The sequence below is a fragment of the Schistocerca serialis genome, chromosome 8, assembly GCF_023864345.2.
Source record: "Schistocerca serialis cubense isolate TAMUIC-IGC-003099 chromosome 8, iqSchSeri2.2, whole genome shotgun sequence".
NCBI lineage: Eukaryota > Metazoa > Arthropoda > Insecta > Orthoptera > Acrididae > Schistocerca > Schistocerca serialis.
The window spans coordinates 296,476,624-296,497,614 of NC_064645.1; the positions used below are offsets into that span (position 1 = coordinate 296,476,624).

Consider the following 20,991-nt stretch of genomic DNA (forward strand, 5'->3'; position numbering starts at 1 on the left):
CCATTATATACCAGAGGTTTTTTTGAGTCTTCTCAGTTACTTTTGTGACCAGTTCATCAGTCACAATGCTTGATTGTCCACCTCACTCTTCATTGTCAATTTTAGTTCAACCACTTTTAAGACTAATGGACCACTGGCGCCCTCTACTTTCAATGATTATGTTGTTGCTGAACACTTCACACAGTCACTGATAAAATTCAATTGGTCTGTGGTTTTTTGCCAACAAAAACATTATTACTGATTGCACTTCACAACTCATGGGATTCTCTATTGCAGCACACACTTAAAACTTTTATTGTGAAATAAAGGGAAATGAGATGAACCTCATGGCCACACAACTAGGTGTCGACTGAATAGACAAATGCTTAGACAACAGTATGGCTGCTCTAGGCCCAACCATTATTGCTGCAGTCAAAAATTTAATCTACTTTCTGAATAGTCATTATATGATCTTTTGCATTAGTTTTTATGGCAAATTATCACTAGTTCAATATTTCCAATAACTGACCTTCAAATCGGTCTCACAATCACAGAGCGCACTTACCATTCTTTTTGGTTCATGTGTTGGATAATCTCCAGGACATCGAAGGTCATCCGGATCTTGACCACTGATGTCAGTGGCATTACTGTGTGTGATATTACTGTTGTAACTTTTTGGTGTTTGATGTGGAAGCACCATCTCTGTTATGGCAACAGAAAGACATATGCGCATTGTATAGGCATTGGCTACGGCCAGGAAGCTCATCACTGCAAGCACATATCGCTGTCTCACACAACCTGTAACAAAAGTTTGTGCATCAGTTTTCTGACAAATGGGGGTTACATCTGATCATGTTTTGCATTCAAAATAAACAAGCCTACTTCAACAAAGAAGAGGCAACCTGCAAGGGAAGAGGTTTGCATAACACTTTTAGGAACTAAATTATGATACTGTGACTATATTTACTGTAAAAGCTTGAGTGGCAATGTGATATTAGAGTCTCAAAACTGAAAATATCAGTTTTTAAGTGATGCACATTTTGATATTGAGATTTTTAATGATTTTTCCCTTCATTCCTCTCTAAGCAAGACATTCTAGAATAAGTATAGATGTATTCAATTCTTCAAAAATATTTTTAACCAAAGTCTGGTCTCTCTTGTGGATGCTAGACCAATATAATAGCCTCAAACTGAACAAAGTACAAGGATAAGCTGAATATTGTGATCAAAATAATATGTCTTTTTGGACAGGTGCATTAAACAATTTAGCTAAGAGAAAAACAAAAGTTATCCCACTCTCTTCTGCTCATAACTAACCAATGATTGCATTGTTCATGACTGATTCCATGTACATCTTCCACAAAAGCAAAAGAGAGAGAAAGAGAGGGGGGAGAGAGAAATTACAGGAAAATGGAAGGGAGTTCAGCAATAAAATGACTGTAGTGCATTTAGCACTGATACATTTTGGTGTTTGATATCTATCACTTTGCCACACTGATCTTTGGTACTGTATCAAATTGTCTGCTTGGGAAGTTGGACAGTTCACACATTACATTGTCTTATAAAGTATTTTTTCACACTGAAACATGGTGTATGATAGTATAAGTCTTAATAATAGGAGGCTTTTAGCCACATTAAAATCTATTGATGTGTTTTCAGAATACATATTATTAAATAAGAAAGCACTTTGTGACAATAAGAATCAAAATCAAACTTCCATTGAAGAAAAAACATACATGTAGAACTTTAACATGAAAAAGAGCATAGAACCCAACGTAAAGCAGGAATAGGAAAAACAAGCAACCCCTTGGGAAGAACTCCATAGAAAGATCACATAAAAAGCACAGGAATTAAAACTATGGAATAAGAACACTAAACACCCATGGTGGGACTCAGAATGCGAAAATGCACTAGAAAAATGCAAACAAGCTTCCCAAGAATATAGCAGTGAAAAACCCTCTAAAGCATATACTGTTTTAACAAGTACAAAAAACAGGGTGTAAAACTTATGCACACCAAGTGAAAGTAATTGAAGAAGCAACTGTGCACTATGGAGGAAAACTTCTGCAACCACAACATAAGAGAATTCTAAGGGCCTCCTCAAGGAAGGTCCGCAGGTACACACCTCATAACTCATGCTTCAGAAAACAAAACAAAAACTCACACTAACTAATCAGGAGAATTGTCAGAAACTTGTCAGTTATTTCGGTCAACATAGGGCTGAACTGCATTTACCAAGAATCACTTTCACCAACATGGGAAGAGATCTACAAATTTATAATTAGAAAAACAACAGGACATTCAGTGAAGATGGCATCATTGCAGAACTACTAAGAACATCAGGTCAAAGTATCTAGAGGAACTTACACAAATAATCACAACCATCTGGCAAACAGAAAAACTTCCTAGTGACTAGAAATCAGCACTTATCCATCCACTGCACAAAAAATGAGATGAATGTGAAGAACTACAGAGGAATCTCCTTGCTACAAGTGATCTAAAAAATTTTTCAGTACGCTTACCCTGGAGGAAATGAGAACAGTGAGAACACAAAATTATTGAATATATTCTGCCCCAGTCATTCTGCAAATAAAAAATCTACAATATGAAAACAATTCTAGAATACAAGGCCATCAGCACTGCTCCAGTCTTCTGAACCTTCATAGATTTCAAGAAAGCACAATTCTGTTGGTTGACAATTCTTGCTCTACATCTTAAAAGAACAGAAACTTAACCCATAAACACTACCATTAATCGAACAGAAAATGACTGCCATGACACCAAACGTTATATTCAGGGGTGAAATCTCTGATCCCTTTGTAATAAAAACTGGTGTAAGTGACAGACTATCCACACCATTGTCCAATTTAGTCCTGGAGAAAGTAATGAGGGATTGAGAAAAAGAGCTGTAAATCCAAGGACACTGGAAACCAACATGACTAGGATGACCCTGAGACAACATAGATATCTCAAACCTAGCTTTTGCAGATGACCTGGCAATACTCTCAGATAAAGTAGCAACAGCAACCAAACAAACTGAAATTTTAAAAGTTAGCCTGCAAATTTATTTCCAGAAGTCTGAATTTTTCTGCTCAATATTAAACATACAAAAATTAGACACAAAATATATCAAGATAAACAGAGTTACACATTTCAAATATATAGGTGAAATCCACTAACCTACAGGAAGAGAAGTCTCAGGCAAGACACAGGACATACAAAACAAGAAATGCATGTCCATTGACACAAAGCTTAAACAGTACAACACAGTAATCAAACATGAAATACGATATGCAAGTGAGACACTAATACTTCATATAAAAGTGACACGGAAAGCATACTGATAAAGAATGCAAAATCATGAGAAAAATTCTTGGCCCCAAGCTAACAGAAGGGGGATGCAGATTACACTTTAGGAAAACCGTAGAGAAGAAGTCAGTCAAGTAGCAGACATCAAGAAAAGAATGTTAAAGTTCTACAGGTACATCCCCAGACTATCACCAACAAGACTCAGCAGCAGAATACTGGCACACGTACAAGAGGTCAAGTCAAGAGTACCATGGATCATACAAGTCAAACTTGGGCTAGAAAAAGCACAAATTGATCCAATAGAAAGTGAAGACAGAAACATAAGCTGAGACAAAATACACAAGTGAGTCTGAGAATGAAGTCCCAAAGAAATCATGCACAAAGTGAACTGAAGACAGAAAGAGACTCCATGAAAAATAAAATGAGAGAATCATGCAAGATCAAAAATAATGCTCAAATGAGACAGATTGCTTTGCATTAGGTCTCAACACCACCTCCAACAGGACTGTGCTTAGTGAAGTGCTATGGTGTTCAAAACAATTTTAAGACTGATGACAAATGTACTGAGATATTTTGGATACTCGAAGCAACACTGTACCCTATCCTTGTATAAAGATTTGCATGCTTATAATACTAGAAACAGGAGTGATTATCATATTACAAGCAAAAGACTGAAACTAACAAGTAATGATCCTAAAGAAGAAAGGTGTATTTCTTACAGTAAGCTTCCACAAGATATAAGAGTATAAAAGCATTATCAGCAATTATCAAAGGGGCCCAGAACTGAGCCTTGGGCACTCCACATGTGACAGTACCCCATTCTGAAGTAATGGGACTCCATTTTGACTCTCCACTACCACTTTTTGTTTCCTGTTTGACAGGTACGAGTCAAGCCATTTCCCTGATGATTACTTATACCGTGATGTGCAGCTTTTTGTAAAAGAATCTGGTGACTGACACAGTCAAACGCTTTTGTTGGGTCACAAAAAATCCCAAACATCTTTAGTTTTTGTTGATAGGTTAAAAGACTTTGCCAGCAAATGCAAATATTGCATCTTCTGTTGACAAACATTTCTGAAATCCAAACTGACTTTCACTGAGGATATTTTGATCCTTGAGATGCTTAACTATCCTGGCATGCATTAGTTTCTCTAAAACCTTTGAAAAACTTGTCAGTAGTGATACTGGCCGATAGCAGCGTCTGTCTCAGCTCCTTTCTTATACAGCAGTTTTGCAACTGCATACTTAAGCCTCTCAGGAACTATTCCTTGCTTAAGTGATGCATCAAGAATGTGGCAAGGGACTTTACTTACATGGCTGCAGTAGCATTTTAATAATTTGTTAGAAATATTGCCTATCCTGGTAGAGTTTTTACTTTTCAGAGATTTAATAACTCTTTCAATTTCTTGAACATCAACTGTTGTTAGCTTCATGTGTTGTACTGAGCTAGGTACTCTGGATTAGATTAGATTGGATTAGTACTTGTTCCATAGATCATGAATACGACACTTTGTAATGATGTGGAACATGTCAGGTTAATAAAAGGTGTCTATACAAGATATTACATTACACAAAATATTACGTGACACTTAATATTTTTAATTTTTGTTGTGGGGGTTGGGGAAATTACTCACTTACTATATCCAAAAATTCATCTAATGAATAGAAGGAGTTGCCATTAAGAAATTCTTTTAATTTCCTTTTAAATGCTACATGGCTATCTGTCAGACTTTTGATGCTGTTAGGTAAGTGACCAAAGACTTTTGTGGCAGCATAATTTACCCCCTTCTGAGCCAAAGTTAGATTTAACCTCGAGTAGTGAAGATCATCCTTTCTCCTAGTGTTGTAGCCATGTACACTGCTATTACTTTTGAATTCATTTGGATTGTTAATAGCAAATTTCATAAGTGAAAATATATATTGTGAGGCTACAGTGAAGATCTCTAGCTCTTTAAATAAGTGTCTGCAGCATTATCTTGGATGAGCTCCAGCAATTATTCTGATTGCACACTTTTGTGCAATGAACACTCTTTTATTCAATGATGAGTTACCCCAGAATATGATGCCATACAAAAGCAGAGAATGAAAATAGGGTGGTAAGCTAATCTAATGAGACGTATATCGCCAAAATTTGCAATGACCCTAATAGCATAAGTAGCTGAACTCAAACGTTTCAGCAGATCCTCAGTGTGTTTTTTCCAGTTCAACCCCTCATCAATGCCTACACCTCGAAATTTTGAATATTCTACCTTAGCTACTGATTTCTGGTTGAAGTCTATATTTATTAATGGTGTCATTCGATTTACTGTGTGGAATTGTATATACTGTGTTTTGTCAAAGTTTAATGAGAGCCCATTTGCAGAGAACCACTTAATGACTTTCTGAAAAACATCATTTACAATTTCAACAGTTAATTCTTGTCTGTTGGGTGTGATAGCTATACTTGTATCATCGTCAAAAAGTACCTGCTTTGCATCTTCATGAATATAGAATGGCAAGTCATTAATATACATGAAGAACAGCAGAGGACCGAAGACCGAACCTTGTGGCACCCCATTCTTGATTGTTCCCCAGTTCGAGAAATCACCAATTTTTTGCATATTATGTGAACTGCTTATTTCAACTTTCTGCACGCTTACCGTTAGGTATGATTTAAACCATTTGAGCACTGTCTCATACATATCACAGTAGTTGAGCTTATCTAGAAGTATTCCATGATTTACACATATCAAAAGCCTTTGATAGATCACAAAAAATCCCAACAGATGACTTCTGGTTACTCAGAGCATTTAATATTTCATTAGTGAAAGTATATATAGCATTTTCCGTTGAAAAACCCTTCTGGAAACCAAACTGACATTTTGTTAAAACTTTATTTTTACAAAGGTGTGAAGCTACTCTACAATACATTACTTTTTCAAGAATGTTGGATAAGGCAGTCAGAAGAGAGATTGGACGGTAGTTGTTGACATCAGACGTATCCCCTTTTTTATGCAGTGGTTTAACAATGGCATACTTCAGTCTATCTGGGAAAATACCCTGCTTCAGTGAGCTATTACCTATGTGGCTAAGAATCCCACTTATTTCTTGGGAACAAGCTTTTATTATCCTGCTGGAAATGCCATCAATTCCATGAGAGCTTTTATTCTTGAGAGAGCTTATTATTTTCCTAATTTCAGAAGGAGAGGTGGATGGAATTTCAATTGTATCAAATGGTGTGGGTAAGGCCCCTTCCATTAACTGCCTTGCTTCTTCTAATGAACATGTAGATCCTATTTTCTCTAGAACATTCAAAAGATTGATGGTTTGGTTCATGGAGCCTTGTAAACCTTACCTTTTTTTTCGTTTTTCACTCTGCACTTCTACAGTTAATCCTCCATTGTCACATGAGCAGGCGTGCGTTGTAAAATTTACAACATGGTTATTTGTCAGTAAAAACAAATCTGACTTAAGAAAATATTATATTTATTGAACAAAGCATATTTACTATCTTCAACATATTTACTATCTTCAATATAATGGAAGGAAACATTCCACGTGGGAAAAATTATATATAAAAACAAAGATGAGGTGACTTACCGAACAAAAGCGCTGGCAGGTCGATAGACACACAAACAAACACAAACACACACACACAAAATTCAAGCTTTCGCAACAAACTGTTGCCTCATCAGGAAAGAGGGAAGGAGAGGGGAAGACAAAAGGAAGTGGGTTTTAAGGGAGAGGGTAAGGAGTCATTCCAATCCCGGGAGCGGAAAGACTTACCTTAGGGGGAAAAAAGGACAGGTATACACTCGCACACACGCACATATCCATCCACACATACAGACACAAGCAGACATATTTAAAGACAAAGAGTTTGGGCAGAGATGTCAGTCGAGGCAGAAGTGTAGAGGCAAAGAAGTTGTTGAAAGACAGGTGAGGTATGAGTGGCGGCAACTTGAAATTAGCGGAGATTGAGGCCTGGCGGATGACGAGAAGAGAGGATATACTGAAGGGCAAGTTCCCATCTCCGGAGTTCGGATAGGTTGGTGTTGGTGGGAAGTATCCAGATAACCCGGACGGTGTAACACTGTGCCAAGATGTGCTGGCTGTGCACCAAGGCATGTTTAGCCACAGGGTGATCCTCATTACCAACAAACACTGTCTGCCTGTGTCCATTCATGCGAATGGACAGTTTGTTGCTGGTCATTCCCACATAGAATGCATCACAGTGTAGGCAGGTCAGTTGGTAAATCACGTGGGTGCTTTCACACGTGGCTCTGCCTCTGATCGTGTACACCTTCCGGGTTACAGGACTGGAGTAGGTGGTGGTGGGAGGGTGCATGGGACAGGTTTTGCAACGGGGGCGGTTACAAGGATAGGAGCCAGAGGGTAGGGAAGGTGGTTTGGGGATTTCATAGGGATGAACTAACAGGTTACGAAGGTTAGGTGGACGGCGGAAAGACACTCTTGGCGGAGTGGGGAGGATTTCATGAAGGATGGATCTCATTTCAGGGCAGGATTTGAGGAAGTCGTATCCCTGCTGGAGAGCCACATTCAGAGTCTGGTCCAGTCCCGGAAAGTATCCTGTCACAAGTGGGGCACTTTTGTGGTTCTTCTGTGGGGGATTCTGGGTTTGAGGGGACGAGGAAGTGGCTCTGGTTATTTGCTTCTGTACCAGGTCGGGAGGGTAGTTGCGGGATGCGAAAGCTGTTTTCAGGTTGTTGGTGTAATGATTCAGGGATTCCGGACTGGAGCAGATTCGTTTGCCACGAAGACCTAGGCTGTAGGGAAGGGACCGTTTGATGTGGAATGGGTGGCAGCTGTCATAATGGAGGTACTGTTGCTTGTTGGTGGGTTTGATGTGGACGGACGTGTGAAGTTGGCCATTGGACAGGTGGAGGTCAACGTCAAGGAAAGTGGCATGGGATTTGGAGTAGGACCAGGTGAAACTGATGGAACCAAAGGAGTTGAGGTTGGAGAGGAAGTTCTGGAGTTCTTCTTCACTGTGAGTCCAGATCATGAAGATGTCATCAATAAATCTGTACCAAACTTTGGGTTGCCAGACTTGGGTAACCAAGAAGGCTTCCTCTAAGCGACCCATGAATAGGTTGGCATACGAGGGGGCCATCCTGGTGCCCATGGCTGTTCCCTTTAATTGTTGGTATGTCTGGCCCTCAAAAGTGAAGAAGTTGTGGGTCAGGATGAAGCTGGCTAAGGTGATGAGGAAAGAGGTTTTAGGTAGGGTGGCAGGTGATCGGCGTGAAAGGAAATGCTCCATCGCAGCGAGGCCCTGGACGTGCGGAATATTTGTGTATAAGGACGTGGCATCAATGGTTACAGGGATGGTTTCCGGGGGTAACAGATAGGGTAAGGATTCCAGGCGTTCAAGGAAGTGGTTGGTGTCCTTGATGAAGGATGGGAGACTGCATGTAATGGGTTGAAGGTGTTGATCTACGTAGGCAGAGATGCGTTCTGTGGGGGCTTGGTAACCAGCTACAATGGGGCGGCCGGGATGATTGGGTTTGTGGATTTTAGGAAGAAGGTAGAAGGTAGGGGTGCGGGGTGTCGGTGGGGTCAGGAGGTTGATGGAGTCAGGTGAAAGGTTTTGCAGGGGGCCTAAGGTTCTGAGGATTCCTTGAAGCTTCGCCTGGACATCGGGAATGGGGTTACCTTGGCAAGGCACCCCTACCTTCTACCTTCTTCCTAAAATCCACAAACCCAATCATCCCGGCCGCCCCATTGTAGCTGGTTACCAAGCCCCCACAGAACGCATCTCTGCCTACGTAGATCAACACCTTCAACCCATTACATGCAGTCTCCCATCCTTCATCAAGGACACCAACCACTTCCTTGAACGCCTGGAATCCTTACCCTATCTGTTACCCCCGGAAACCATCCTTGTAACCATTGATGCCACGTCCTTATACACAAATATTCCGCACGTCCAGGGCCTCGCTGCGATGGAGCATTTCCTTTCACGCCGATCACCTGCCACCCTACCTAAAACCTCTTTCCTCATCACCTTAGCCAGCTTCATCCTGACCCACAACTTCTTCACTTTTGAGGGCCAGACATACCAACAATTAAAGGGAACAGCCATGGGCACCAGGATGGCCCCCTCGTACGCCAACCTATTCATGGGTCGCTTAGAGGAAGCCTTCTTGGTTACCCAAGTCTGGCAACCCAAAGTTTGGTACAGATTTATTGATGACATCTTCATGATCTGGACTCACAGTGAAGAAGAACTCCAGAACTTCCTCTCCAACCTCAACTCCTTTGGTTCCATCAGTTTCACCTGGTCCTACTCCAAATCCCATGCCACTTTCCTTGACGTTGACCTCCACCTGTCCAATGGCCAACTTCACACGTCCGTCCACATCAAACCCACCAACAAGCAACAGTACCTCCATTATGACAGCTGCCACCCATTCCACATCAAACGGTCCCTTCCCTACAGCCTAGGTCTTCGTGGCAAACGAATCTGCTCCAGTCCGGAATCCCTGAATCATTACACCAACAACCTGAAAACAGCTTTCGCATCCCGCAACTACCCTCCCGACCTGGTACAGAAGCAAATAACCAGAGCCACTTCCTCGTCCCCTCAAACCCAGAATCCCCCACAGAAGAACCACAAAAGTGCCCCACTTGTGACAGGATACTTTCCGGGACTGGACCAGACTCTGAATGTGGCTCTCCAGCAGGGATACGACTTCCTCAAATCCTGCCCTGAAATGAGATCCATCCTTCATGAAATCCTCCCCACTCCGCCAAGAGTGTCTTTCCGCCGTCCACCTAACCTTCGTAACCTGTTAGTTCATCCCTATGAAATCCCCAAACCACCTTCCCTACCCTCTGGCTCCTATCCTTGTAACCGCCCCCGTTGCAAAACCTGTCCCATGCACCCTCCCACCACCACCTACTCCAGTCCTGTAACCCGGAAGGTGTACACGATCAGAGGCAGAGCCACGTGTGAAAGCACCCACGTGATTTACCAACTGACCTGCCTACACTGTGATGCATTCTATGTGGGAATGACCAGCAACAAACTGTCCATTCGCATGAATGGACACAGGCAGACAGTGTTTGTTGGTAATGAGGATCACCCTGTGGCTAAACATGCCTTGGTGCACAGCCAGCACATCTTGGCACAGTGTTACACCGTCCGGGTTATCTGGATACTTCCCACCAACACCAACCTATCCGAACTCCGGAGATGGGAACTTGCCCTTCAGTATATCCTCTCTTCTCGTCATCCGCCAGGCCTCAATCTCCGCTAATTTCAAGTTGCCGCCACTCATACCTCACCTGTCTTTCAACAACTTCTTTGCCTCTACACTTCTGCCTCGACTGACATCTCTGCCCAAACTCTTTGTCTTTAAATATGTCTGCTTGTGTCTGTATGTGTGGATGGATATGTGCGTGTGTGCGAGTGTATACCTGTCCTTTTTTCCCCCTAAGGTAAGTCTTTCCGCTCCCGGGATTGGAATGACTCCTTACCCTCTCCCTTAAAACCCACTTCCTTTTGTCTTCCCCTCTCCTTCCCTCTTTCCTGATGAGGCAACAGTTTGTTGCGAAAGCTTGAATTTTGTGTGTGTGTGTTTGTGTTTGTTTGTGTGTCTATCGACCTGCCAGCGCTTTTGTTCGGTAAGTCACCTCATCTTTGTTTTTATATATAATATTTACTATCTTCAACATTTATAACAAAAGATTTTACTCTTCTAGTTCTTTAAATAACAATTTAGCCAGTTTTTCTGATATATGTTCAGTTTCATAACACCTTTTGCAGACAATTTGTTTGCGAATTAATTCTGGCAATGTCCAGAATAATGAAAAAGTAGGCAATGGGCATGTCCTTGTAGTTCTTTGAAATGGTGTATCAGGCACACATTTTAGCTACAACGTCAACACCACCTTTCGTCATGTTGTACTCAATTATGATTTCAGATTTGTGTGTTTCTTCATCCACTGTCGCCATGTCATGCACAACAGATAAAAGTATGATAGCACAGTTTTTACAAGGAACATATGAAACTAAGGTCTTACCCTACTGAAACCTAGACATTGCACTTCCAATTTTTTTGTTATGTTTGGGAGAAATTCTGGAAGAATTTCACGTCTGTTCTTCCTCATTGTACCAATGCAAGTTATAGTCTTCTGCAGCAAATATTCAGAAAGGAGGTAGCCTGTGTACCAGTTGTCAATTGTAAGATTCCTGTCAGAATTTTCTATAGGCACCACATATCTTTTCATTATGCCCTCAGGAGCATTAGAAACCCGATACTGTCCAAACCGCATACAACATAGAAAAAGTAGAAATCTGTTGTAACTCATTGGAGTCCTAAGCAGTAGCATTCCTGTTCCACCTGCTGCCCAGAGTTCCAGTACATTAGCATGATGGCATTCTCCTCTTCTTCTTCTTCAAAAAAATTCCGAAGACAGCCATTATTTCTTCACTTTATTACTGCACCTCTTTTGCGCGAGAATTGATGTGTGTCTCGGTCACTTACTTTCAATAAAGCACTAACTTAATCAGTTATACCATCAACTTTCTCTTCGGATCTGGTGGAATTTCTACAATGTTTTTTCAGTTGGTTTTGATGTTTTAACACACTCGCTTTTACACCAACTTTGTCTTTTCAATAAAGAACACTCGTAGACCTACATCTGCTGTCTCTTTGGGATCATCACTATCCTCACCTTCAACTTCAGATTCACTGCCATGGTCCTATTCAGTGTTTTCATCACTCAAATCTACTTTACATTCCTCTAAGTCTGAAAAGTCTGGAGAGACTGTATTATATTACCCTCTTCGAGCAGTTTGCAAATTTGTTTGCCTGATACACCCTTTGAATTGGGACAAAACATCAAAGAAATGAAATGAATAAATATATTCCGATGTCGGTGTAACCAAAGTAACGTTTACTGTGCATCTGTGAAAACTAAAAACAAAAAATACAAAAACAAAAACGAGTAGGTATAATTAAGTTTTAGTTCAGTTACCTCTGGACATTGACTGCTGGAACAAAGCCTTCCACTGTCACACCAGCAGGCGCGCGTTGTACTTTTTACACCATTCGACACATCGTTGGTTGCAATTCAGAATTCAAACTGAAAAGGCTGACCAAATGAACGGAAGTCACTTTAACATTGTCGAGAAAACATCAGCAATGGAGTACATGGTAACAATGGCGCAACAGCTCAAGGTTAAGGCATCGATTAGCCATAAAAACTGCTTATGATGTACTTTTTACAACAGCGGCCTGCTCGAGGGTTAAACAGTGTAAAAATTCAGTATATGAAAGCCGGGGGAGGGGGGTGGGGGGAGGTCCGCTCAAAATAGAAAAAATTAGCACATGGTCTGTGAGACAGAAAAGCTTGGGGCCTGGGGCCCTTCGCTCTAAACAGCCCAATAACGCAAAGCCCTGCAAATTCTTGACGTTTTAAGCCATGATGTCACGTAAAATGATATAAGAACAAACAAACAAAATTAGAAACAGCTGTAAAATGTTCAACCTTATAACAGGGCGATAGGGTGACCAAACGTCCCGGAAAACCAGGATTGTCCCAGTTTTCATCCCTGTGTTCCAGTGTCCCTAAAATATTTTTTCGGGACGCTCAAAAGTCCCGGAATTCAGTTTTTAAATACATTTCGTGAAACTTTCTCAAAATTTTGGGTTTTCGCTATATTAAAGGAAATACAACACAAGAAATTAATATATTTTAGCTTATTTGTCTAAAACCTCCATTGTCCCATACTAGTAATCGCAGTATCAGTAGTGATACACTCAGGCAATAATTTACTTTGAGCGGTACTTTGACCAACAAGTAGTAAGTTGTATTATTGTGACAGAGCTATGAAACCGTCCGATTGTCGCGCCACTTACACATTCATTGTCAGAACAGTGTAGTAGTTGATGCTTCGTCAGACAAACTACAATAGTTTTTTCTCATATTATTGGTATTATTGCTGCAGTACTGTGAAACGCAATGCCGAAATGTGCCTGCAAGTTCAGTGACTGTTATTTCAAGGAATTTAATTTCATTAAGAAAGTTAGTTTTGATTACGAAGCAGAGTGTTCCGTATGTAACTGTTTTATTAGTATAAGTCATGGTGGACGTTCCGACATAGTTGATGGCATCAGGTCAAAGAAACACATTAACAGATACAGTGCACCGAGCTGCAGTAAAACTCTACAAAATTATTTTGTGAAACATCCCTCAAGTGAAGAGACGAAAATTCGAGCAGCCGAGCTTACACTAGTGATTGTACTAATAAGCTTAACAGCATTATATTTGATGATTCTTCCATTGCTAAAAAGTTTAGTTCTGCAAGAACTAAAGTATCAGCCTTAGTGAAAGTAGTTATTGCTCCCCAGAGTGTAAAGGAAAGCCTTGAATACATCAAAAAGTCTTCTTTCTATGGGATATCCACTGATGCCAGCAATCATAAGGCCACTAAAATATTTCCGTTTGTTGTTCGGTTTTTCGATATTAATCAGGGAATTCAGACCAAACTTTTGAAGGTGAGTTCCCTACCTAATGAAACATCTGACGAAATTTCAAGATTTTGTATGAATACTATCGAAATGTTTGATCTTGAGAAAAATAAATGTGTGGCATTTTGTGGAGACAACACCAACACAAACTTTGGTGGTTTAAAAAGAAAAGACAAATGCAATGTATTTACCAAATTAAAGGCAACATTGCATGAAAACATTGAAGGCATAGGGTTCCCTGCACATGTTTTACACAATATCGTGCAGATATCTGCTGACAGTTTAAACTTTGATGTTGAAACTATCGTCACGAAGGTATACTCACACTTTTACATATATACTGTTAGGACAGAGAGGCTTAAGGAGTTCTGTGATTATGTGGGAACTGAATACATGTATGTAATGTGTCACTCGAAAACTCGCTGGTTATCACTGTTTCCAGCAGTTGTAAGAGTAATCCGCCTGTTTGAACCGTTAAAAGTTTTTTTCCTAAACGAAGACAAAGCCCACAAAATATTGGTTCAGTTATTCAGTAACCCTTTAAGTGAAGCCTACTTATGGTTCATTCACAGTCAGCTTAGCACTTTGCAGCATGGGATAAAGGAAATTGAGGGAAGCACGAAAAGTGTAATTGAGGTAAATGATGTTTTGAAAAATACTCTGGAAACCGCTACTAAGAGGAGAGAACAGCAGTTCATTTCTTTTAATGTTAAATCTGTCCTTGAAAGAGCAGAAGTATCAGAAGCAGCGGAAAGGAATTTTAGAGAAGAAGTTAACAAGTTTTATGACACTTGTGTAGAATATCTCAGCAAGTGGAACGCCTCATATTTACCCTCATCGCCGGTGTTTGATTGGATGTTGCTGAAGAGAGTGCCAAAATGGGAAAGTGTTGAAGAGACAGTTTCTTATTTGAAGAGTAAAGAGATTGAAATCGATGATTCCATTCTCTTTGATGAGTTCGGCATACTGACAAATTTTGTTGAAGAAAGTCTTCACAAGTGGAATGATGGAAAAAAAAACACCATTGGAATGTCATGAGAAGTGGGTGAGTTTTTTAAAAAGCTGTGACTGTCTTGAGCATTACTCTGAGTTGGTAATAATTGCAAGGTATTTATTTGCAATCCCAGCCCATAATGCCAATGTGGAAAGAATATTTTCGTTCACGAATATCCAGTGGACTGATGAAAGAAACAGAATGGAGATGGACTCTCTTGAAGCTCCTGCAGATCCTGTACAACTACAAAATTGATTGTGCCGAGTTTTATCACTGTGTTTCAAAGAACAAAGACATGATCAAGAAGGCTGGAGGCAGTGAAAAATACCCTTTTCTCCAAGGACAGTCAATTCCATCGGCAAGTGCTCAGTAATATTAAAGCTCATGTTAATATTAATCGATTAAAAGTTGAATGGCTGTAAAATTTTGTAAAATCGTAATACATTTCTTTTTTACTGTATACGTTTATTAAATGTCATTAATTATACAGATAATCTAGATTATATCAATATTTTGTATCCTTTTATTAGTTATAATAATCGGGTTAACAAAATGTATCAACAAAACATTAATATTTAAAACTAAGAAACCTGGGTACATGTGGAATGAGGTGTCCATTGGCACCCGGGTGAACGTGTCCTGGTTTTCACCGAAAATAATTTGGTCACCCTAGAGCAAGGGCAATAACTTTATTTCTGTTCCACTTTTGGAGAACGTATCATACAACATAAGGAGACTTCTATAGAAGCAATACGGTTACAGAGTTGCCTTTTCCGTAAATAATAGCTTAAAACAAAGAGTGATTCATCTCAACAGGAAAGGGAAGGGGAAACTGGCTGGGGTAATAGCAGGAAATTTAAGGGGGGGAGGCACTGCCATGAATGGTAAAATACCAGTGGTTACAGGTGTTGGAGCAGCACTTTTTTTAGGATAGGTAAGACAGAAAGATGTCAAGTTCTACGAGAGGTCAGGATTGATACAAATCTTCAGTTTAGGAAAGAAATTAAACAGCACAATTCTAGCACATTGGATCACCAATCACAGCTATCAATTATAAATTTTCACCAATCACCAGAAATTTTATCTCCACCAAGTTGTATCTCAGTCCTAGGTAATTGCATTGATGAACTAAAGTCACCCAACCCAATTGACATAATCTGCTTCTCTGAACACCATGTGACCACTGGTATAGGAACTAGGCCTAAGCACAATGAGAAACTCAGACAGGAGAGTACTGCAAATGTTAGAATAAGGAAAGGTTCTCATAAAAGTATAATTAAAAATAATGTAAGTATATTTCATCAAAATATTGGGAGTTTAAAGAATAAAGTAGATGAGCTTCTGGTTTGTTTAGAATATTTAGAAGCTGAGAATGAAATAGATATACTATGCCTGTCTGAGCATCACATTGTTACTGATATGGATAAGGTAAATGTAAGTGGTTATAAGCTCTCTGCACATGTAATGAGAGAAAATATGGAGAAAGGAGGAGTTGCCATATATGCCAAAAGTTATCATTGTGCAAAAAGTATAGAAACAAAAAAGTTTTGTGTAGAGAAACATATAGAAGCATGTGCCTGTGAGCTTAAATTAAATAAAGGCACATTTATAATTGTAACTGTATATAGGTCCCCATCAGGAAATTTTCATCTATTTCTGAAAAATTTGGACTCCTTGTTGTGCTATCTGTCAGACAGGGGGAAGCAAATTATTATTTGTGGGGACTTCAATGTAGATTCTCTGAAAGAGGGTAATAGGAAAAATGACCTTGAAGTATTACTCGGTTCTTTCAATTTGACACCCGTTATTGATTTTCCTACTCGGGTGGTAAAGGATAGCAGCTCACTGATAGATAACTTCTTTATAGACCAAGATAAGTTTAACCAGATAAATGCTCAACCTGTTGAGAATGGTCTTTCTGATCATGGTGCACAGCTAGTTACAATATATGACATAGCTCCATTCAGCAATACTAAACAGTCCTCCAAAGTAGTACGTTCAGTCAACGATTTAACAATTGCAAATTTCAGGGAAAGCCTACAGCAGTTAGACTGGGATGAGGTGTACCGTGAACCTGATGCCAATTTAAAATATAATTTATTTCATGACATTTTTGTAAATGCATTTGAAAACTGCTTCCCCAAGAAAATAGTTAAATATACTCGTAAGAAACCTTGTAACAAACCATGGCTTACTAAGGGTATAAAAATATCTTGTAACCGGAAAAGGGAAATGTATCTGACAGCAAGAAAGAGTAGTGACCCAGAAACTATCAAAAATTATAAAAACTACTGTGTTATATTAAGAAAAGTTATTAAAAAATCCAGGAGTATGTGTATCATGTCTGAAATCAGCAACTCTGATAATAAAATTAAAACAATTTGGAATATTATTAAAAGAGAAACAGGTCAACCAAGAGCAGAGGAAGACAGTATTACCATCAAATTGAATGAAAACTTTATGAACAAAAAGTCAGAAGTTGAAAATATTTTTAATAATCATTTTCTAAATGTTGTGGATATAGTAGGATCCAGGTGTTCATTAGAAGATGCTAGGCTGTTAATGGAAGAGGCCATACCTATGCAATTTGATACAATTGAAATCTCACCCACTTCTCCCTCTGAAATTAGGAAAATAATAAACTTGCTTAAAAGCAAAAACTCACATGGAATTGATGGCATTTCCAGCAAAATACTAAAAGCTTGTTCTCAACAGATAAGTAAGATTCTCAGCCACCTGTGTAATAGCTCTCTGGAACAGGGCATTTTCCCTGATAGACTGAAATATGCTATTGTTATACCTTTGCATAAAAAGGGGGATAGATCTGATGTCAACAATTACCGTCCAATCTCCCTTCTAACAGCTTTATCCAAAATTTTTGAGAAAGTAATGTATTCAAGAGTAGCTTCACATATCTGTAAAAATGAAGTACTAACAAAATGTCAGTTTGGTTTCCAGAAAGGTTTTTCAACAGAAAATGCCATATATGCTTTCACCAGTCAAATTTTGAATGATCTGAATAACCGAACACCACCCATTGGGATTTTTTGTGATCTCTCAAAGGCTTTTGATTGTGTAAATCATGAAATTCTGCTAGACAAACTCAAGTATTGTGGCATGAGTGGGACAGTGCACAAATGGTTTAATTCGTACCTAACTGGAAGAGTGCAGAAAGTTGAAATAAGTAGTTCTCGTAACATGCAAAGATCAGCACATTCCTCAAACTGGGGAACTATCAAGAATGGGGTTCCACAAGGGTCAGTCTTGGGTCCTTTGTTGTTCTTATTATATATTAATGACTTGCCATTCTATATTAATGTAGAGGCAAAGTTAGTTCTCTTCGCTGATGATACAAGTATAGTAATCACAACTGAGAAACAAGAATTAACTGATGAAATTGTCAATACTGTCTTTCAGAAAATTACTAAGTGGTTCCTTGTAAACGGACTCTCACTGAATTTTGATAAGACACAGTACATACAGTTCCGTACAGTGAATGGTATGACGCCGTTAATAAATATAGACCTTAATCAGAAGCATATAGCTAAGGTAGAATATTCCAAATTTTTAGGTATGTCCATTGATGAGAGATTAAATTGGAAGAAACACATTGATGATCTGCTGAAACGTTTGAGTTCAGCTACTTATGCAATAAGGGTCATTGCAAATTTTGGTGATAAACAGCTTAGTAAATTAGCTTACTACGCCTGTTTTCACTCATTGCTTTCATATGGCATCATATTTTGGGGTAACTCATCACTGAGGAATAAAGTATTTATTGCACAAAAGCGTGTAATCAGAATAATAGCTGGAGTCCACCCAAGATCATCCTGCAGACATTTATTTAAGGATCTAGGGATATTCACAGTAGCTTCTCAGTATATATACTCTCTTATGAAATTTGTTATTAACAACCAAATCCAATTCAAAAGTAATAGCAGTGTGCATAACTACAATACTAGGAGAAAGGACGATCTTCACTATTCAAGATTAAATCTAACTTTGGCACAGAAAGGGGTGAATTATACTGGCACTAAAGTCTTTGGTCACTTACCAAATAGTATCAAAAGTCTGACAGATAACCAACAAGTATTTAAGAAGAAATTAAAAGAATTTCTGAATGACAACTTCTTCTACTCCATAGAGGAATTTTTAGATATAAATTAAGAAAAAAAAGGAAAAAAACAAAAATATTAAGAAATAAAAAAATAAAAAAAATAAAAATAAAAAATAAAGAAAAACAAAAAAAACACAAAAAATAAAGTTGTTATATTAACTTAAGTATGTTGTTAAATTAACCTAATTATGTCATGTATTGGAAAATTCGACTCGTTCCACATCATTACGAAATATCGTATTCATGATCCATGGAACTAGTATTAATCTAATCTAATCTAATCTAATCTATTGGGGCACGAGAAGAACTTGGCACAAAATGCCGAGTTTACAAAATTACTTGAAACGACTGACCCAGCTATTACGTTGGACAGACAGGTAGACCAATTAAAGTTAGATATAAAGAACACATGCTAGGTAAAAATGGGGAAAACGTGTACAACTCCACGTTTGTTGAACATCTATTGCTCTTACAGCATACGAGACGTAAACTGGATGACGTAGAATGGCTACACGAAGTGAGTAATGGTTACAAACTGGACCTGTTCGAGGAATTAGAAGTTTTCAAACATCTATCTCAGAAAGATGGAGTTATTCCTAACGAACAGGTGCAGCTTATAAATAAAAATTTTTTGGATAGTTTCAAACCCCTTCTTGCTCTAACATAATATAGTTTGGCTCACTAGAAGCTAGCTTTCTTGTCTCTGATGCTGGTGAGATGCTTCTTTCCTGTCTTGTCGGGATTTTACGGATTTTTGATGGTTTTTGTTAGCGGTTCTCGATGTGTATGTGTGGTTTAAATGACTCCTTTTCATTCATGACGACAGATGGTTTCGATTTACCACAACATTTTGTTCGTGTTCGCTAGTATGTATCCTAGTCTTTAATTTGCGCGAGATTCTCGCGCTTAACACCAGTGCCCTCTCTCGTTAGATGTCTTCTTTAGAGCAAGCTTCAGCTGCTTCACACTAGGACACAGGCAAATTGGTATTCATATTTTCTATTGTATGCAGGTGTTTTAAATGGTTCTGATATGTTTTATTTATTGAGACAGAGGGTTTGAATTAGCACCACCTTCAAAATTTTGACGCGCATGAGTATGTATCCCTGGGTTTTAATGTGCGCGAGTGTCTCGCGCATATCGCAAGTGCCCTCTCTCGGTGAAATTGTCTGCCCTAGTGCTTCCACACCCTCCTCACGCTAGTTCACAGGCTAAGTACTGACAATATGTCGTATTCGCAGCGACCATCTCTTCATAATTATGCTATAGAGATGGAGGTGATATTTTAACTACTGATGACGCCTGTGGCGCGATTGTTTTATGCATCTCCAATGCAGGATGTGATTTTAGTAAGTGACTAAAATTTTTGTGCTTGTAAAACTTTGGTAATTTTCATGGTTACTTTTTTTTTTTTTTTTTTTACCGTGGTCAAGGATTTCAATAAATCTTTATCCTGCAACTGTTTGGCTGTTATCGTTTACAGTGAAAACAAAATTAGTTCAGTAGGTCTATGTGGCTTTTGGGTCTGGCGCTGGATCAAGCTTTATGCATCTCATGTCAACTTATACACAAACCGATGAGAAATACAAATATATACAGCAGTTACAAGCGACATTAACAATCGCCCTCCATTTGAATTCAACAATGAACCAAACACTACGATAGCAATATTACTGCTGGTTTGTAGTTGAAACCATTCATTAAAACAGCATATTCCCCTTATCACACCATCGAGGTCCAACAATGCGGTAACGAAGTTGCAACAAGAACTCCCATTAGTGATCAAGAGCAAACGATGTAGGCGGCAGCCGGCCGTTGTGACCGAGCGGTTCTAGGCGCTCTAGGCGCTTCAGTCCGGAACTGCGCTGCTGATTCGGTCGCAGGTTCGAATCCTGCCTTGTGCATGGATGTGTGTGATGTCCTCAGGTTGTATGTCGTATGTTAACTGGGGACCTAGAAACGACGGAGAGGCTCCGTCCCCGCCGCAGCCGCAGTGGTCCATAACCCCATGACGACTACTGCAGTCCACTTCACCCCTCCGCCGTCCCACACCGAACCCAGGGTTATTGTGCGGTTCGACCCCCGGAGCCCCCCCCCCCCCCTTCACCCAC

The 20,991-nt window shown here is 39.4% G+C and overlaps 1 protein-coding gene across 2 annotated transcripts in view; it reads right to left on the reverse strand.

Moving 5' to 3' along the window:
* LOC126416143 (putative inorganic phosphate cotransporter) overlaps window positions 1-20,991 on the reverse strand; it is a 195,167-nt gene that overhangs the window by 48,409 nt on the left and 125,767 nt on the right. For both annotated transcript variants that reach the window (XM_050083690.1, XM_050083691.1), the window contains exon 2: window positions 545-777. In XM_050083690.1, coding sequence (XP_049939647.1) covers window positions 545-777 — 233 coding nt within the window. The remainder of the gene's footprint in view (window positions 1-544; window positions 778-20,991) is intronic.